Below are 21,357 nucleotides of genomic sequence, written 5' to 3'. Positions count from 1 at the left end.
AGGTAGAACTCAGACCCTAGTCCGCAGGAAACTTATTGTACAACCCCGCAAATAGCCGAGTCTGCTGGAAACTTGTAGTGGAATTCATAGACGTTGTAGGGGCGCCCCCGGGGATTGTTCACCCGCAGTGTCGAATTTAAACTCTATGTGTTTGAAAATTCGATACTCAGCAGGAGAATGGCCTCTTTTGGGTTCCCCTGTTATATAGTCCCCATAGTTTATGAACTCAAGTGTAAATGTCCAGTTCCACAAATAGCCGAGTAGAAGGAAACTTAATGTCCAGTCCCGCAAACACTGGAGTTCGCAGCAAACTTAATGGGATTGAATAGTCTTAAGTGACACCCTCACTTTAGGACACTGTTCTAAGTTAAATGTTCTTGAAAAAAATAAAAAGTCTGCTATTATGTGACGTCTCACAATGCTCATGTAACTTTAGTTTGTTTTTTAACTTTACGCTTTTTTCTTTTTAGCCATTGTGGTGGATAAGAGAATTACTAGTTGTGGCTTCTGTATTCTAATACACTGTGACATTCTATATTGTTAACTGTTATTATTCTATATCTATACACATACAGTCTTGGAAAATAAATGAATTGTGTACTTAATTTATGAGGTAATTAGTTACAGTTGTAGTCTTCAGTACGTGAAACATTTAACTAGTCTCATTCATGTATTGTGATTTGTGACCCATATATTTCCAAAACTGTGTCCTGTTTTTAACATTACTCCACCGCGTAGAGGTAAAATAGCTTTCATGTTAATACAAGCTTAATATTGTTTGAATATTGTTTACATAAAGATGCGTCATCGAAATCGTGAAATGTTTATTAACTTCTGATTTGATTATTTTTGGATGATTTTTGATATTTTCCTTTTAAGTTTAGTAGTGACTGTTTCGTTATGTTAGTGTTAATTCTTATTAGACGCTTTAAATATATATATATTTATTTGTTTATTCATGCGCGTAGAATTCATAAAGAAACATCCATATCCATAATACCATTGAAATCATTCATTTAGACATCGTAAGTAGTACATCGAAGTAAAGTAATTCGTAACAAGTTTAGCACTAAGTATATTTATTTTAAGTATAATTAACGCAATAAATGAACTATAAAAATACATGGGTGCTTAGAAATAAACGTACAGATATCCAGGTTCGATTCCTGTAGAAAATCTGATTCGATTTGCAACCAACCAGTGCCAGATAATTTACCATAGTCCATTGCGGACGCTGAAAGAATGCATTCAGTCTTTTAGATGGTCATATAAAAAGGACTAAAACAATCTAGACATTTTCAAAAAAATCAGTTAAAACTCAAAACCTTCGTTGTGAGTTGACATAATTTCAGTATTAAATGTATTCGATAAATAAACAAATATCAACAATCTATTTGATATTGATCTACGAAGCTTCGTTTATTGTATGCCCACTGAGCAGACTGTCAAATCTACATTCTTTTAACGACCGCTTAGCATGTTGATGACAAAGATTTATAAAGTTTGGTGTGTCATTGTGTCGGTACTAGGCGGGGGTCGGGGGGGTGCTCGGGAGGCGTCGTCCGAAGGTTCGTTGGCCGAAGCGACGCCCGACACGGACGAGTCGGGCGCGGGCATGGGAGTGATGGAGCACCGACATCGCTCCAAGCGCAGGCACCACGGCCACGGGCAAGCGAGCCACCAGCACCCACCCGTGCACGACATTGCTCCTAAGGTAATTTTCCCTTCATTACCTTTGCTTCATGTTGAAGAAAATCTTTGTTATAATACGACGTCATGGGGAATATTAATTAGAAATTAAATTTATTGTTACATGCATGAAAAAAAAAATAGTTTGTGCAGGAAAACGTGGTTTCAAACTGTTATATTATTTAATTCTGATATCTGTAACTTCGTTGTAACATTTTGGTTAAATATATACATAATATATATTCCACAGCCAGGAACGCAAGTCGCAGCGCTCGAAGTGCAGAACGTTAAACGCGCTATAAACAGATACGGCACATTGCCCAAAGTAGCCCGGATAGGTGCGTACTTGGAGTCGTTGCGACAGAGCGGCGGCGCCGGCGGCGGCCCGCCGTGCACCAGCGTGCCCCGGGAGCCGCCGCTGCAGGACGAGGCGCGCTCCCTGTCCCCGCGGACGGCGCGCGCGCAGCCGCACATGATCCGCTCCAACTCGTCCGGCGGCGTGACGGCCCCTGCCCCCGCCTCGCCGCGCGCCCACCGCGCTGCGCCGCCGCTGCGCTCCTTCACCAACAGCCCCGCCAAGCCGAGGCCGAGACCGAGGTTAGCGGAGCTGGAGTTCCCCCCTCCGCCGCCGGATCTGCCGCCGCCCCCGGAGGACTCGGCGCAACCGCCCCCGCCCCCGCCGCCGCCCGACTGTTGCCGGGACGCCGGCACGGACACCACCGACCGACTCGACGACATTCACGACGTCGCACACGATCGTTCTGACGTGGAAGAAAAACCAGCCAAGCAAATAATGAAGGAGATGCTCGAGCTCAAACTGGTAGCTGAAATTAAAGAACTAGCTGACAAAAAGAAACACCGCCTAAAAGAGTCGCCACCGCCCAACGAACTTCTCGAGATGCATACGTCTTTCGGCGATCCAGTCACGCGACTTGTGTCTGAACTCTCCGAGAGTCTAAACATGGAAGCCCTGCGCAAATCTGACAAAAAGATGGAGATTCCGAAAACTATCGACAACGGCAAGGAATCTATTTCGCCGATCGACCTCAAAGCTAGCCTCAGGAAGACGTCGTTCGGTAGCAGTGCCGACAAAAAATGCGAACCAGAAGCGAAGGCGAATACAAATTACAAATCGCAGCTTAAAAAAGTTGATACAAATAAAATTAATAGCATCACTAAGGACGCCGAGGAGCCTGGTCGGTCGATTATTGATTTTAAATCTCGCCTACGAAAAGTAGACGGTGGAACTTCGGCGACAAACGGAACAACGAAGAAACTCGAACAAGGTTCACCAGAGGATTTTAGGAAGGATTTGTCGAGCAAGAGCGACGACTCTGACAAGAAACGTTCCGACAGTGGAATACACGATACGAGTGGAGGAGACGAGGAAGACAAGAGACGAAGCACCGGCAGCATTAGTAGTTTGAAGAAGCTATGGGAGAGTAAAGAGTGTGACGAGCGATTGAGTCCCAAGATGCGACCGCGAGGAGAAGAGAGTGAAGAAGGTTCGCCGGAGGAAAAGAGCAGCGGTGCGCTCGGCCGCAGCGGAAGCATGCAGGCCCGCCGAGGCGAGGACAAGCCCGCTGTGGCTAGCAAGCCGGCTATGAGGGCACGGCCCCTCGGCAAGGGAGGAATATACGCCACTCCTCTCGCACCGCCAGCTTCTGACGAAGATGGAGATGCCCTCGCGCCTCTACGAGCCTCCTTAGAGTGGTGCACAAATGAGGTACGTTAACACTATTTTTTAGGATTTATTCAAATAGCCCTTCACCATTTTCCCATAGTATTATAGACATGAGTGTTTTCATCGTATAAGTCTCTAAGGCAACTAAAAAAAATAAGAAATTGTTCTTAAAAAAAACAGAACTTAATCAAACCATTTCGAGGTTAAGAGATGATGATCCACCAAACTTCCCGTGCTTCTACGAGTGAATCCTAAAGGGGTAATTTATATTCCGGAATACGAGAATCGGAGTAAATACAAGCAATGTCGTTTAATCAGCTCGCCGCATTAATTCTTTTATGTTCCTGGTACTCGTTCGTTCAAAAGGCGTTTTGTTGGAATCGTTTTGATCATGAAAAATTTGTATAACGTAGGTGCGTCGCGGTGGCGGGCGCGGCTCGCTGTGGCGCCTGCAGACATCGGAGCGGCTGGCGCGGCTGGGCGGAGCGTGCGCCACAGCAGCTGCCGCCAGCCGCTGCGCGCCGCAGCTCCGCGTGCAGCTACGAGCCGCCGCCGCACGCCTGGAGGCGGAGGCGCGCGCGCTCGCCTCGCCCGCGCCGCACCACCACCACCTGGCCGACGGCGTCGAGCAAGCGCTGCGCGACCTCGCCACCATCGTGCACAGGTACACTACACTTGTTGTGCTCATACCTGACCTCAGACTAATCACATAAGAATCTGCCTCACTAGACGTTAGTTTTCTGTTAAAGTATATGATCAGCGATCTAAGGCGATTATAAAAACTGTCTCTGTAGAATCGATGTTTCATACTGGTAATCGTGTTTGTCGGTTAAAGAGCTCCGTACAAATAACTTTTTGACAATAACGAACACGACAAAAACCAATTAACGGAATCGGTCCAGTCGTTCCTACGTCGACATAGACCTCTTGCATAGACTTCCAAACGTCACGGTCTCGACTCGCCAACATCCAGCGGCTACCTGCAACTGAACCATGTACCCCACCTTTAATAGAATAAAGGAGATGGTCCATTTCAGGTCCATAGATCCACTCTTGTACCCCGTAGTAGTAATTTAAAAAATTACAAGGATTTTATTAAAATCTAAATAAAAAGAAATAAATAAAATTAGAACCCAAGTTTTTGAGTTATATCAAGATGGTGGCGCCCTTGTAGCAACTATGACATGACAATTACCTATAGTAGTGTTGCATTTCTTGGGAGAGAATTAATATTATTTCGAAAGAATTAAAGTAAATTCGTAGATTTGTACAATCAAAAATAGTTTAAAAAAATATTTTCTTTTATTGCCGCCAGGGTACAATGACTTATCCTGGGCTCCATACAATTTTGGATCATCTTCTTCAACTTTGAGTTTAATATTCAAAGAGGTTTAATAACAATACTGATAACACTTTCGTATCGCACTAATTATAAGTAGAAATCAATGTGTTTTCAGGTAAACAGGATAATGGAACACCAGGCCTCACTTGTTGAACCCTGGCTACGGACAACTCAGATGTCAGGCACCCATTGCGACTGGTCGCAGATTGAATACCAAGGAGACCGCTGTAAATACGAGCATCTTACTCAACTCCTTTACTTGAAGTCCATAGTTTCCATGTTTCGGATAAATGACATTCCATAATTCGAGAATGATGAGAAATATACATTTTGTCCCATTGTATATCAACTGATCGTCAAACACTTTACCATTCCACGCGTAAACGTACCACCGTTACTTCGTTCATGTATTTGAAGTCGACTTCCGTCAGTTCCAACCAGAACTGCTCGATATTTGTTTACATAATTGCTGCTAAACGATTTGTTCATATTGATGAATCGAATTCTATATTAATATTCATTTGTATATAATAATATAATACATATATTATCATCTATAAATTTAAATCGAATTAATAATGAAATCGCCGTCTGGTTTTGACATTAACTATTTATCATTAAAAATATAATTTTATCTTAAATATATAATAACAATACAAAATATAGAAAATAAGTTTTACTTGGTAGGTTAAAGCTGTTCTATGTTTATGTAATTGTTTTAAGTATTGACTGCACCTTATATATGTGCAAAAGGTGATGTGGAAAAGTGGGCATGATAATGAGATTTTTTGTGTATTTGTGTTATGTCTAGCGATATTCCTTCCCGCCTTCTTATATATATACAAGGTGTGGCGCTAATTGTGCAGTCTATGTGTTGTCCCATACTTATATTTGCGTTAACTGAGTGTCTATTGTTGATTTTTCTATAAAATTGTTCTAAATGACCCCAAATTCCATCAGATAATTAACAGGTTCCCATAGGCATTATTTTCGTTTCAGGGATCCTTCTAAATATCCCGCAATAGCATTTAAAAAAATATATATACTAATGTACAAAGTAGCTCATATAATAACGTCGTTGTAGAGAAAGTGTAGGTGTACAAACACTGAACAAATCGTTAAGCAGTGCCAGTCTAACACACATTATTTATAATTACTAACGCAAATTAAAAACCAAAGAGTTTATCCCAGTTCCGTTGACATCACGCTGCCGAGATTTGTTCCATGGTATAAATACCAACGTAATGTACTCTTTATTTAATTATATACTCGTAGATATATTCTCAATGTATAATATTTATTTAATTATATTAGTACAAAAACTTACAAGTAACAATTACCGTCACAAACTAGATCGATACAAGTACAACATGAATAGTGGAGGAAAATCCCCAGTCAATCACAAATAGTTAACTATAAGAATGGGAGCTTCTTGGCGCTTTAAATCTTATAATTAACTCTCGGTGCTTGGTAGTTGGGAAAATACTGTACGAGTTACATTAATATGTATTATGAAAAAGTATTTAAAAATATCACCAACCTGTACGGTCTCATCACCTATGAAAGTGTCGCGACTGAATATGCCGGCTCCTCCCTGGCTACACCTACCCCTAACCAACCACCACGACGCACCCCAACGCACAGCCTTATTCCACTTGCTCACCACTAGTTGTAATGTCTGCCCAACTGGACCAGGCACTTCGAATACTTGAGGCGGGAGATCGGCCATGCACCAAACGCAAGCCACTCGGGAAACGAAGTCAAATACCAAATTCCGGGCAGACTTACTGTAGGCGTCAAGTCAAACGTCCAATAAAAGTGACCATCAGAAGCCTATCTTATGACACCCCCAAAGAGGAAGACATCAAGGGGCTCCGAGATTTGGGCTTCCCACCGAGACCGAGAGAAGATTTGTTTTCGCAGCAACCACTCTACGACGCTCCAGCTAGCACAAGAATAGTACTCCCAGTAGGAGACATAAGAGGAAGAACCCCACTCACTCCACGGTCGAAGTCTTTCTCGACATCCAGAACGCCTTCGACGCGACACACCGGTCTCCTGGCAAAACCCCTGGTCAACACCAGCATACCACCAGCTATGGTACGCCTAGTAGAGTCGTACCTAGAGCGTCGGACCTTCCACGTCTCCGTAGAGGGAGAAGAATCCCAGCCTGTACCTTCACCGTGTATGTACGCTGTTTACACTAACGATATCCTTTCCCGCGCCGACCACCTGCGCGATAAGCTCCGATGTACACCGGTAATGACGTCATAACGAAAAATCGCAGTCCACGTAGGCCAGATGAATTGACATCCAGTTATACTCTTGGGCTGAAATTCCTCAGCCCGAAAGGAGCTGGAATAACATGAAATCCCCGCCCTTTACCCGGGGTAAGGGGATTTAGCCTAGAGGCCCATACACCCGACCGCATTTTTATTTGAGAGGAGATGTCCTGCCTGCAAGTATTTTACAATTAATTTGATTCATAATTAAGACTGATCAAGACTAAGTATTCTCGGGGTATATTTTACGTGCAGTTGTTGGTGATAATAACATCTTAGATTTGTTAACAAACTTTATATAGGGTTGAATAGGGATGCAACCGATACAGATATCTATATATTGGCGATATCTTTGTTTTTCAGTAAATCAGAATCGAGGATGTTAATTTGTGTAAATACCAAAAATGCTCCTTTTCATAGTGATATACAAAAATATTTTTCAGTATATTACTTAAATAAAATTGAAGTATCTATCTGTGATTACGAGATTTCTCAAAAGCTTATAATTATTCACAAGATACTAAAACACAATCAAATTTTTGTCTGTCTGTCAGTTTGTCCGGGCTAATCTCTGTATTTCACGCGGCGTCCGCTAGTTTATCATAAAAGTTGGCTGCATCTAGAAAGGATCCAAATCGGTTTTTAACTATTAAGACTATGTTAGATAGTTTAGTAACTGAGTGTATAAAATCTTTTAAAGCCGGAACTGTCTGCATTGATATGCAGGTATTCTTGAAACTTTTGTATAAATATCGAAATTGGCAATATATTGGTATATGTATTATATCGGCAAAAATTTTTAGTATTGCATTCTTAGGAAGGATATCAAACGAAGTGTCACTATGATTTGTGATTTTTTTATAATATGTTTATTTAGATTAGCAATGAAAAATCTTTGATAAATTGTAAAGGATTATGAAAAGTGATCATGTCTAAAATATAAATTTAGTATTGTAAATTTTTACAACTTTAGACTTTCTTATCTGCATACAATATTTACCATTTATTTGTAAAATAATTAAATTTTCAGTATAATATTTACTATATAACAGAATTATTTCCTACTCGCATTAGAATAAGATCGCGACCTATCTTGACCTTCCCTTAATTCATTATTTCATTTATATTTACATTTATATAAACCTGATAGTGTAATATAACATTAACTCTTTTTTAATTAATAGCAAAAACAATAATGTTATTTATTGTAAGTGGAAAAAATAATAATATAGAAACTCGATAAGAGGAGGTCAATGTGTATCAAGATCTTATACTAAATATTATAATAGGGTTGTAGTGGCTTTTCAAAACACAATACGAATAACATAAACGCCTAATTTTATTCAGTACATAATTATTAAATTCTGTACGTGGTATTCACTATAAATGTAATCTTTTATAGGTTAATATAAACTGGTAGCGTGGAAATAACTTCTTAGACATATTTAAAGTTATTTTATTCCGTACAAACATTTTCCGTCGAATTAATTACGTAATTATGTATCTACAAAAATAGAGTACTAGTGAACGAATTGTTCCTGGACCATAATTGTATATACAATAATTTTACTTCCAGACATTCATATTTTTAATTAACTGACATGATTTCTTTATTACATTATATACTTGAAATGATAATTTACATTTATATTTCATTATGTATTAGTTCAGTATTAAATTTACTATATTGTTATGTATACCTGACAAATAGTGCAATGGTATAAACAAATGCTCTTTTTAATGTTTAATAGTAATTCATATGTAAAGATGTTTTTCAGTGCCAAATATTTTCGTCTGACTACATTTATACGGGTCTTAGGGTATATTCACATTGATTGAGATGTGCCATGTGCCACTGTCTTAAACCATTTATGTACCATAGACAAAGGAGTAATTGTTGATGTCTCCAATGTATAACGATGCTTCTAGTATGTATAAATAACAAGACTCATAGTATTTTTACTTAAGGTTGTTAGTAATTTTACGAAGTCGGTAACAGATTTTATAACACATTTGCTCGTAAAGTATCGCTTATTTTACCAATTTCAATATCGTAATGTATCTCATTACGCACATGTGCCGTAATGTAATATAAAACTTTATTTATCCGTCTAAAAGCCAATGGTACTTTTTCAAGTCTTAGCAAATAGTATGTTTATGTAAGAAAAAGTGCTCAAATATTTTATGAATAAAACTAACTTTGTGAGATAAAATATAATAAATAAAAATTTTAATTTTAATAATTTTGACAATATATGACAACAAAAAATTTGTAACAGAAACAAAATATTAATTTACTTTATTAGTAATACTGGCTGTTTTTGTTGAATTCGCCGAAAAAAAAAACGCACGCACTACGCTATCTGTGCAAAAATGTCAATGATATGTTTCCTTATGATAACATCAAAATGTCATCTATAGAAAACAGGCAAAGATGTAATTCATTTTCAGAAAGTGTGTTCAAAGTGTGTTTCCTCGCAAATGTGTTATAAAACGTCTTATGATATACGTGCGCTTTGATAATTACAGACTCTGCTTCCCTACTATAGCTCTCGCCTTTGGCTCGAGCTGCAATATCGCCTCGGCTGTAATTTTCAACTTGCCGCACTTATATCATAATGTACTATTACGAAGTCTGTAAAATATTTTGAAAATAGATTTAACAATCTTATCTTGTGCCATAAAATCGTTGTACGATTAATAAATTAAATAATAAAAATTATATCTATGAGAACTGAGAACTTAGTACTGAGATGAGCCATTACATTAAAAGTTATATGAAATCGTAGACAAAGAAAGTAACAGACGACTGATTGACTGTTGTCTTCTGTCTTTTACAGAGTCCACGCATAAGTTGGTCTCTTTTATAAGGAACGCGATTAATGCTTTACGACCGTCTACTTGCCTACTTCTCTGTCTACATATAAAATGGCACTTGGTACACTTGGACGTCAGTTTGTATGTACCCTAAGAAATGTCACATTAAACTTAATTGTTTGGACAACATGAAAATAGCAGATACTGTAATAGTAGAAATAAACTTAATCATTAATAGGTGTTAGTTGATTGTTATATACCGAGATAAATAGTGTGTGTTGTAGGTGTATTCGTTGAATATATACGATCTATGCCTATTACTATACAACTTGTATTAAAATTTATATATATACCGCTGCAGTAAGCCTCAACTGTAAGTTTTTTTAGGCTAGAGTAATATAGGGCTATTCCAAATTTGACTTTTTTCTTTTGAATTAATAAAGGTTGAAGAGAATATTAAATTATCAAATCAATGGTGTTTTTACCTTCGTATGGGACCATTCAAGCGGCGTAAATATGAAAAATTATAATTATTATTTGATTTATGCGTAAAAAAGACTTTGTACGCGTAGAAATTGTCGTTGAGAAATTGACACTTGATGCCTCGATGACTCGAGGCTCGTCTAATTATTTTATTATTTTCAAGCAGCAACTGACATCAGTATCACCACAGTATTGGCATTGGATAGGGTAGACGACAGACAGACGACAAAATCTAGTATATATTTTTTTAATCATTAACAAATATCTTTAGGGCAGAGGTTTTACGTGAATATCGCACGACACGACTGTGTGTCATGAAAAAAGCGTTTCAAGTGTGTTTTAACTGACATCCATAAGAAAGAGGTTCTTCGACTGTATGAATATTTTTTTAGTAAACTAAAATACTCAATTTATCCAGAGAATGTAGTGTTCTCAAGGTAATATTATTCTCGTCTTCTTATCTACTTAACTCTATCGTACAGATTCCATTTAGCATTTAATAAGTCTTGGACTCGGACCAATAAGGCATTTATGTTTTGCTTCCTTTGATTGAAACTGCCGTTTTATTCGCTCGTAAACGGCGTCGCTTACGCCTTGAATACTGAGATGTGCATCCAACATTACCAATTATATTTTTGACCTTTTAACTATTGATTTCCTCGCATCTTGGAAGATAAGCACTGCATAGTCAAGTACTCGTAAATGCGGAAAAACACGAGGCAATTGCTCAACATACGTACAATTTCCTTTATTTCTTATGTCATTACATATTTGGATACAGAATATAAAAAAATCTTCAAACGAGAATTATCCTAATAGCATAGCAATATTTAATATGGCTCAGAGGATCAGGATATTATAATAATTGATTCAGAAAGGTAACAGTTGTATGGGCGCGATCTTTTCTTTATGGTTGTTGGTTTCAGGCCTATTGTTACGATATTTTTGATGTATTGCAATGTATACTAGTGGTATGGGTTACAACTGTGAACAGAAACATCATTAGCTGATGATGTAACATCTATATGCGTGCTTTTATGTCACGCCTGCCTTATAATTTCCTCTGAAAGTTGCTGAGTTGAATGTGTGTACTAAAATTAAAGATAACATGGTTTTTTTTTTATCTAAATAATTATTTATAATGTACATTGCATTTAAGGTTTTAGAAGCAAAGTTTCCTTTCTTTCACGAGAAATGGTAAATTGTCTACAGTTGCCATGGCCTTATAGAATACGTCACTGTTTTGTATTTCTGTGTCTGTCTATCCAGCAATATGGAGACACTCAACTGCAAACAACAGTATGAATTCTAGTTGAATTAGGTATTCGTCGTATTTTATAACTTTAATAAAAAAATGGGTCACATACTCTTTTACTTAATCTTGAATTTAGATACATACCTACTAACTTCAAACTTTGCCAATTGGAATTCGATGGCCAAGTGATCAGAGTTAGTGGTGAGGCCTATTTAATTGTATACTATTTTTTTTTTTGGTGGTTTAAGAAAAAAAAATCTCGATGTAACGTTATTATTTAAGTTAGCGTACTGTGATACGGCTGATAGAAATCAATATGATTATGCTCAACAATTTTCATTTTCATTTTTTATATTTAATAGTACTATGCATTAATCAAATGTAGGATTATATTAAATAAAAATTAATTGTATAGATGATGGCCCCAACTGTAACCTGTATCTTTGAGTATTATAAGCAGAGCACATGTTGATGCCTTACACCGGTGTCAAATGTTTGTCACTTCTTTTTACATTATGCGAAAGTTCTGGTTTTATATTTTGTTTGACAGATTTTATTAATATGCTCTATAACCTATGCCAATGGCAATGGTGCACAACTTGGTATTTAAATTCACTCGAGTTTTACAAGCCACTATTGGGCTACGATTACATAATCTACTATTTTTGTCTTAACGTTTGGTATAACCCACAGTGAAAATACAATTACAAGACGCCAACAGAATTTCAACTTTATTAAGGACAAGAGTAGCAGAGCGCATTTGATTAGATCTACTCAACACCACGAGTGTATTAATAAATAAATTATGTTTGCTTAAACACGTTTACACATTACTCATATGTACTCTAGATCTTGAGGTTACAGTTCTGGCCGTTCTTATGATTATAATGATCTATGTCGATCACTATATCGATCTATGTCGGTGACATTTATGTTGAAATTTATAATTTAAGGATTACACTGATATATGCTAGTCTTTATTATTATAATAAATGTATTACTTTATGTAAGGATAAAATATATACGTAAGTTCTCTTGGATAGTTTTGCGTACAATTCTTCATACTATTTTAATAATCATTGTATGGGTAAGTGTTTTGTATTAGACGGAGGGTATTTGTATTCTTGTGAAACTGAATTAATTCAATCCCTAATCAGGGATATATCCCATGTTAACCTCCAAAGCTCTGTAGATATCGCTTTATATTTAGAGGCGACGCTTCACTGCGGTGATGCCATATTATTACAATATACTCGAAAGTTTGTGTGTTATAGTTATAGCACACTCTGAAAACAGTTTAGGAGCAAGTGGACGCTATGACAATGCTCAATACGGATCGAATTTATTGAGGGCGGACCGAGGCTAGAATCAAATCCATTAACGGCCGTTTTCAATAACCTACCCAAGATTATGGATAGCTATCCTCGATTATCAGTAACTGTCAAACTATCTTTACATAGTTAAACTATCTGTCAGTAGGTTATTGAAAAGCAGGTAAGAACAGAAAGATAGATTTTCTTAACTTTACTTAGCGAAATAACGAATAGATAGGTTATTGAAAACGGCCGTAAGTGATCGTTATTTTTACTTCACTTCACTTATCTTTGTTATTAATTATTGCACTTAAATCAAGGATATTTAACAGTATCGTATCAAAACGTACTATGCTTTAACTGCTATTTAGATATTTCCAACTTTTACAATGCTTAATGAACTGATTTACAAAATAACCAATAATTTCTTTCATAAATGATTATTTTTATTTACCGATTTCAATTTTTTTTTCTATACAGATTTGTAATATTTTATTGACTGACACGTGGCGCAGTTAGTAGTGACCCTACTCTCTGCATCCACGGCCGTGGGTTCGATTCCCACAATTGGAAAACATTCGTGTGATGAGCATGAGTGTTTTCCAGTATCTGGGTGTATTTATACATTAAAACATACATAAAAAAAGGAACAAAGATTCCGATGAATTGATAACCTCCACCTTTTTGAAGTCGGTCAAAAATAAATATTATATGTAGTATATGGATCAATAATTTATATCATAAAATCAGCTATCTTAGTACCTATAACAAAGGCTACGCTTTATACTTACAATAATTTGTTTATTATTTCATAATTGCATCAAAGTTTGTTTTTACAGTTTACTGTTTTTTTTTTCATATTCCTACAAAAAGAACAGGAATTAGCTTTGCATTTCTAGTCACGCGAGAACGTTTGGAATTGAAGCAGGATTTGAATTGAACTGCGTTCAGAGTGTATGTCGAAGTGTATGCTGAGATATAGGTGACCTACAATGCAGGGATTTATACATGGCAATAGACAAATATACGTCACGAAACATACATACCAACACCATTGGCGTATCTAGGATTATTTCCTAGGGTGGGCTTCGCCCCCGACATCAAGTCTATTATTAGTATCATATTAGAATTCCACATTGGTAGCCCCAAATCCTAGGGTGGGCCGTTATATACGCCTATGACCTACACTGTGCCACCTAGAACTCAGTATATGCCCAACATTTTGTATTTAATGTACCTACGTATATCTAATTAAAATATTTATTGATCAAGTGTCCAGTAAGTCAGTTGTTTAACTACACAGAATTCCATATATCCTCGTCCTCGTATTTTTTTTTTATATTGTCGCTTATTATTTTTTTTTATAATTCACTGCAGCTTTTGATGCCAGTCTGGTTAAGTTAAAACTTTGTTTTATGCCCAGCCAATCCTTTTCGATATTACCTTACGGAATTTTTACATCACTATTAAATATTAGAACTTGTCAACCTATTTCAGAGTCTCGGAGATTTGTGTACCTAAACTACAAACAGTAAAATTATAAAGCCTTGAATTCATTAGTCATACTAGGATAGTAAATCATTTTTTGAAATTAATGTTACTAGGATATGCCTTCCTGAAACGACTTATATATTTCACATAGACTTGGCGCGTTTCTATGCGCACAAAATGGTCTCATCTTTATTATTTCCCTAATTCCATAATTTAGTTAAATAAAATAATTATTCAAATAAGTAGGTACACTGATTGTATGAATGACAACTGTCCTAATTGAATGCAAGGCTTTATACTTAAAGAGATTTTGAATTCGACCTCGCTTCAATTAATGTATGCATAATGCAAGCTATTTGTTAGAATAAATATATATATATGTGTACTGACATCGTGTCCCCATCCTTGCTTGCTGATTATTTACCTAAACCGCCCTCTCACTTACCTTTGTGGTTTATAGTTAATAGAATCCAAAGATAGACATTGATTACATTCAGATGTGCAGCTGTAATGGAATTAATAAAATGTTTTCTTTATGAATTTTGGTTTTTTTTATCTACCTATATATTATACCTTGGACCTTTCATCATTAACAACCCTAAAGGCGGATTTATATTTGTCTGGCGTGTCGTGTCGTGACGCATCAGAACAGAATCGGTATTATACATTTTATATGGCAACGTTTATACTTATGTTGTGATGGCTTCTGATGTGCCTCTTATAAAATGTATGAAACTGATTCTGTCTTGATGCGTCACAACACGACACGTCAGACAAATGTAAATCCGGCTTTAATCGGCTCGGGATGCGAAGGGTTAGGCCTTAGTCCACGCAGGCCCAATGCGGATTTGCAAACTTTTAAGACACCTTGAGAATTAAGAAAATTCTCAGGTATGCAGGTTTCCTCACGATGCTTTTCTGCACCGTTTGAGAACAGTGATATTAAATTTCTTAAAATGCACACAACTGAAAAGTTGGAGGTGCATGGATTCGAATCTACGCCCTCCGAATTGAAGGCAGAGGGCTATCACGTATCCTGTACCTCCTTGTAACCTTTTACACTCGTAATACTGTAATAGGTATTTTTCAAGCATTACCTTGTTTGTTTGTGTGTTACCTGGCTACAATGCCAATGGATGATTCTGAACTCAACATGGTACCATATCTTGGCACAACTGGTTAATTTTATGTTGTACTTTGTCAAAATAGAATATAGACAAGGGCCTAACACAGGTAGGTAGACATATCTTAGAGGGCCATATTTACTACATAAATAGAGATTGCTGTCTTGTATTTTCGCAACTTCTCAAGAGTTGGTAAAAGGCAAATTACCTACCGAACAAGCCGGATTCCGCAGAGTACCTTAAACCAGATACATATGCTGCGACATGTTATACAAAAGACCCAAGAAGACAACCAGTCATTTTGCTTAGCATGTAACAGAGAGATGTGATGTCCAGTGAAGATGGAACTTAGCATCAATATTAATGACGAGTACATCACTCAACTGCAGTCCGCCGATGATGACAGACTCTGGACGACCTTAGTAGCATGCTCAAAGACTTCCGCAGAGTTTCTCAACAGGTGGGGCCTGAAGTTGAACATAGCCAAGACAAAAATAATGGGTAATGCACATGTTACGCTACGCCCAGTTATACCTATAGTCCATTTAGTCATTCCGTAGAATTCTGACAATTCAATTTCCGTTTCCGGTGTTTCTATATGTAAAACAGTAACTAAAACGAAACTTATTCTTTCGATTCTAAGAATGAAATTTACACAGGCCTAAGATTCAATTAAATTATAAATAAATATAACATTATCTTAATTTTGACTAACACAATTTACAAAATATTAAATTCGATAGAAATGACGTAGGAAAAAATATCATCAACTAGCCAGACCAGGGTAGATAGCAGATTTCACAAACCTTTTTGATAAAATGTAGTATTATTTGCGATGTTATTTTCGACTATATAAAATTTTATTTCAATTTAATTATGTTCAAATGAAATTTCTATAGCTTTATAAACACCAATAATTGTTGTCTTTATCCTTTAGAGGCACCTGACAGCTGTTATTTGTTAACACTAGAATAGCCGCCATCACAGTTTTGGGATGAAAAATTATTTTACTGTTTGGAAGCTATAGGCCATATATTTCATCTCCTTATTCCTAAGACAATGGAAACTATGCGGGTGATACGGCGAGGTTCTGCTAATAGAATGGTTCTAGGTACATTACCTAGAACCACCGTTGGGCTACTTTTATCCCACCTGTATCTATAACTATAATTCGATATTAAATCATCAACATAAATATATAATAAAAATTCATCATAGATAGCAGTACAACAGAGTATCACTGTTATTCGTTTACCCCTTAACACTAACTTAACTTAAGGGTCATGTGGCGAGAACCACCACCACCAAATTGACCACTTAATTGACAATGTTAACGATACTTCTATTATTGAGGATGACTATGATGATAATAATGATGATGATGCTAATTATTAAATAAAACTTTCTATAATTTGCTTTGCTTATTTAAAGTACTAAATAATTCTTTAATAAATTTAGGTAAAATCAATTTTTATATTAAGAATAATTTTTAGTTTGGTTTGATGAAACAAACAGCAGAAAAAAGGTTTGTGACTACTGAAATTTCAAAAGTGACTGACAAATGGAACCGGAAATAGAAATGTCAGAATTCTACGGAATTAAAAAACAGACTATAGATGAGAACGCTGCACTCTGAATTGTTGACGAATAAATGTAAGTCTTTGAAAGATATGAGGGGTTTACTTATGAGCTTTTTTTGTTAGAGTCAGGTAAAAATGAGCTTTATTCACGTTTCTTGGACACAAACAAATTTTCACATTTATATGTATTAATTATTATTACAAAGGATAAACTCCAGGGCAAGTATTTACACAAGCTATCTAGTATTCTAGCTAGTATTCTATGAAGATGGGCCGAAAAAATCGATTAAAAAAAAGACAAAACAAAATTAAAACATAATTTATTATTAAACAATCACAAGTAACTTAGAAAATGTTTCTAGGAATTGCTTGTTAGTAATAATTTTTATTGTCCAAGTTATATCAAAAAATATATAAATTGTATGCAGTGATCACAGCACACAAGTCATCCGTGTCGATCTGATTCAACTATATACTACACTTTTCATTATATTAAAGATACATTTATTATTATAGATACATATTTTCTGTAAACCTTGGACATACCTTGTACATTAAAAATTAAAAAATATGAATCATTATGTTAGTTAATCGAGATCATTGAAAACTATTTAGAAATTTTACAGCTAATTATATTTTACAGTATAAAGAGTAGGACACAGACAAGCTGCCTGTGGCGCTAAAATGCGACTAAGTGAAAAGACACAAAGAAAACATCGTCCAATGGCGGCGGAATTTCCAGTCCCATATCTTTCGTCCCACCATTGACCTCTTATAATAAAAGGACGCACAATCATGTAGAAAATTTCACTTGTAAACTGGCCAATTTTGCTTTGACAGTTTTAGAATTATTGGTAAAGGAAATTATACCTAAAGTCCTTTAAATATAGTCCAATATTCAATAAAATCCCAAATTCAGAGCAAATTTAACCTTAATGACTGAGTTTAAGGTTGAATTTGCCAATGCGACTACTTGAATTGAGTGCCAAGAAGTTGTGTTTGTCTCTCATTGAGTGGGGACGTTTTTTGGTCGCTGATTGTGCATCCACTTTTTAATAAGAGATCGATGGTCCCAGCGCAATAATAGAGATAGCAGTATTTGTGGTTGCACCGCCATTGGTTGAGGTTTGTCTATTTCTCTTCACGAGATTATCACGTTGTCCGCACGTTAGCGTCACTGATCAATCGCAGATCTCGCATTGAATGTATTGAACAAGTACTTACGACTATATTGCTAAACAAAGTTGATAAGAAATTCCCTTGACAATACTAGAGCCAAATTGGATGTGAATCACCTATCAGGTGCAAGCAGGTGTTAACAACCTATTGGAAACTTTATAATAATCATTAATTTTCAATAATAATAAATATACAAAATAGTGCAAACTAATTAAATGCTTCAAATAAATAAGACAGGGGTTAGATATATTGATATAGTCCGTTATAAAGGGGTAATAAAAACATTGTTATAGAATAGAGCAAGAGAATTTGAAAAGAATATTTTTTATTATTTTTTTCTATATAATTGAAATAAATGAAATTTCAATTTTATAACATAAAAACATCTGCGATTAATCATAAGCAAACTGTGCAACTATTTTCTACTTAAACAATTATTTGTCGCTATAATAATTATTATATTTTTACATTGGCCTCAGTTTATTACATCTGTTTCAGTATTTTGCTTCCTTTAGCATTTTCTAGCTGTTATTTCTTATGTTATGTGTAAGTATGTATATTTGTATGTCTATCTATATGTATAAGTGTAAAATGTATATAATATATATTGTTTGAATCCTTTGTAGTTTTCAGTGTCAAACAAAAATTATATTATTATTCTGATATATTATATTGTCTGAACATGTACAATTGTACATATTATGTTTCTATTGAAATATTCGATAAATGTTTAAATTGCAATTTGTTTTAATTTCTATAAGACTTTATTCGTATGTAACAGTAAAAATAAGTAAAAACTAACTAAAAACTCTAGCGCATCTAAGCATTTTTTAATTGTCAATGCAAATGCATAACTAAATAAAGAACAAACGTAATTCCGAAAATTGTATGGGAATGACATTTGCTATAGACAGGTCACGTGGTCCAGAACTGTCATTCCTATACATTTTTCTAGTTTTCGAAGCGTTTGCGATCGTAGAAAGAGAATCGACGTGCCACTTGGCAACAGGGGCTGGTTTGTGTCATTGTTATGTTATCGCCAGTGCCGGATTAAGGTAACTCGATTCCCTAAGCAATCTTCCCCTGTAGGCCCCTTCCATGATTAGGTATTGTATAGCTTTGCAAGTTCGTTGATGACACTCCCATGGTATGCGGGCGACGGGAGACGAAGGACTACGCGGGTGTGAAGTCGTGCGCGCGGGCAGAAGCGGGAAGTGAGTAGAGAATAAAGGTATGCGGGTTTCCTCACGATGTTTGTCCTTCACCGTTTGAGACACGTGGAATCTTATTTCTTAAAAAGCACAGAGCTGTGAAACTTTTCAGTTTTCAGTTATTGAGACTAAATTGTTAATCAACATAAGAAAATGATGTAATTGTTTGTATAGTCGGATGCAATCCGAAATGAGCTGTAGTGGTGGTTAAGCGCAGGTGATACATAAAGTCAAGCCGCGTGAGGCGACGGCGGGCGAGCGGGAGGGGAGCGCGGAGAGGTGCCCTGCCTCCCCACCACTACGTTTCGGCTGACACCTAAAATCTTCATAAATATTGCTACCGATTACAAAAATGTTTTACACATGCAGCTAGCAACACCACTAAAATAAACCTCGCTAGAAAAGGAACAAATTTCTTATTCTAGCATACTAAGCACAGACTAAAATTATTCATTTCTGGTCAGGCTATACAGAATTGTTTCCCTTCTTAACTGTTACACTTAAAAGACATACTGTATGCTCTGTGGAATGTCAATTTTACGAAACACAAAATGGCCGATTGTTTCGTCGTTTCGACGTTTGACAAATGTCCGCCACGAAGAATATCTCGAGTGCCAAGCTCAGCTGTCCCTAGGCAGCCATACTTCTTGGTTCGCGAGCTCGTCCGATGCAGCAAGTGTTGCCAAATCGGAGTCTACCAGATCCAGGGCCCGCGAAACTGCTAGCATCCGCTTCAGGAGACTCCGGGTAGACAATATCAGAAACTGTAACAAAAGGAAACCAATAAAATTATTCACAGAATTTATTGTTCTAATGATAAAAAATAATAAAAGTTCCTTAGCACACTGCTTTGTATGTATTTCAATTTCAAAATCAAATTATCAATACATATTTATTTATTTATTTAATACACTTTATTTGTACACCACAAAAATAAAAGAAAACAAGCAAAACAGAAACACAAGAAAAAGTAGAATACAAAAGGCGGCCTTATCGCTTAGTAGCGATCTCTTACATATAAATTGTCCGAATGAGTAAGTGCCGTGGGTGCCTTAATGGGACCGAGGATTTTAGGTAAACGCAGAATTATCGTCTAGGGCCCAAAAGCAGAAGCAGAATAGATTGGCGGAACGACTATTTAACGACTCAAGGAGACTCGAATCTTGGCTTAGAGGAACAAGTTAAAGAAAAGTTGAAAGCGTTCCGTAAGGGTGTTTTGGCCTGAGTGTATCAATCCAGGCGCCCCGAATTCGTAAGTTTTTCCACGTCCGGCTAACATGTGATATCGGGGATCTTGTCTTCAGAGAAAACGCTCTGTGTGTGTGTCTGTGTCGCCTGTAGCATTGTCGGTCGTTATGTCATCGTCAGGGTAGTAAAAGACGTTTTTCAGGCGTCTAGATCGTCAATCGGTCGTCTAGTTAGTTGAGCTGGGTGGCGACTCATTCAAAATAAATTTTCGAGAGCTGCTTCAAATACTTATTGGGCAATTGTAGGGAGATCTCTATGTAAGTCGCTATCACACTGTATTCTGAGGTCGCTATTGCTTACAAATCACGGAGCGATCGACGCCTGTCGTAGGAATCAGCAGGACTTGCGAGGAGTTTTAGAGTCACCTTAGGGCATCGATGGGCAAACACTACACTAGCGTAGATTATTATTGGGCGGATGCAGGTCTTATAGAGAGTGACCTTGAAGCGGAGGGATAATTTGCTTTTAGCTCAAATCATAGGGCGGGGACGATCTATCACATAAGCAGCTTTTTATTGGTTTTCTGTATGTGAGTCGCGAAGTTCATGGGGTATCAAAGGTTATACCTATATTTGTCTACATACATACAGTATCGATTACATACTGTATATGTGGCAAAACTCCTTAGGACTGTGTTGACTTGACGGAAACAACAACCA

The 21,357-nt window shown here is 36.7% G+C and overlaps 2 protein-coding genes across 2 annotated transcripts in view; one reads left to right on the top strand and one right to left on the bottom strand.

The window, feature by feature from the left end:
* Positions 1-14,896, top strand: part of LOC112057288 (tyrosine-protein kinase Abl) — a gene marked incomplete in the record, with an annotated part of 67,780 nt that extends 52,884 nt beyond the window's left edge. The window contains 4 exon segments of the mRNA XM_052890520.1: positions 1,530-1,714; positions 1,940-3,415; positions 3,787-4,037; positions 4,831-14,896. Coding sequence (XP_052746480.1) covers positions 1,530-1,714; positions 1,940-3,415; positions 3,787-4,037; positions 4,831-4,834 — 1,916 coding nt within the window.
* Positions 14,897-17,363: 2,467 nt separating this feature from the next.
* Positions 17,364-21,357, bottom strand: part of LOC112053469 (uncharacterized) — a gene marked incomplete in the record, with an annotated part of 37,713 nt that continues 33,719 nt past the window's right edge. The window contains 1 exon segment of the mRNA XM_052890656.1: positions 17,364-20,214. Within this exon segment, the coding sequence (XP_052746616.1) occupies positions 20,071-20,214 (144 nt within the window).

The sequence above is a fragment of the Bicyclus anynana genome, chromosome Z (genome assembly GCF_947172395.1).
Source record: "Bicyclus anynana chromosome Z, ilBicAnyn1.1, whole genome shotgun sequence".
Taxonomy (NCBI): Eukaryota; Metazoa; Arthropoda; class Insecta; order Lepidoptera; family Nymphalidae; genus Bicyclus; species Bicyclus anynana.
This window is presented reverse-complemented; position numbering and strand designations above follow the sequence as displayed.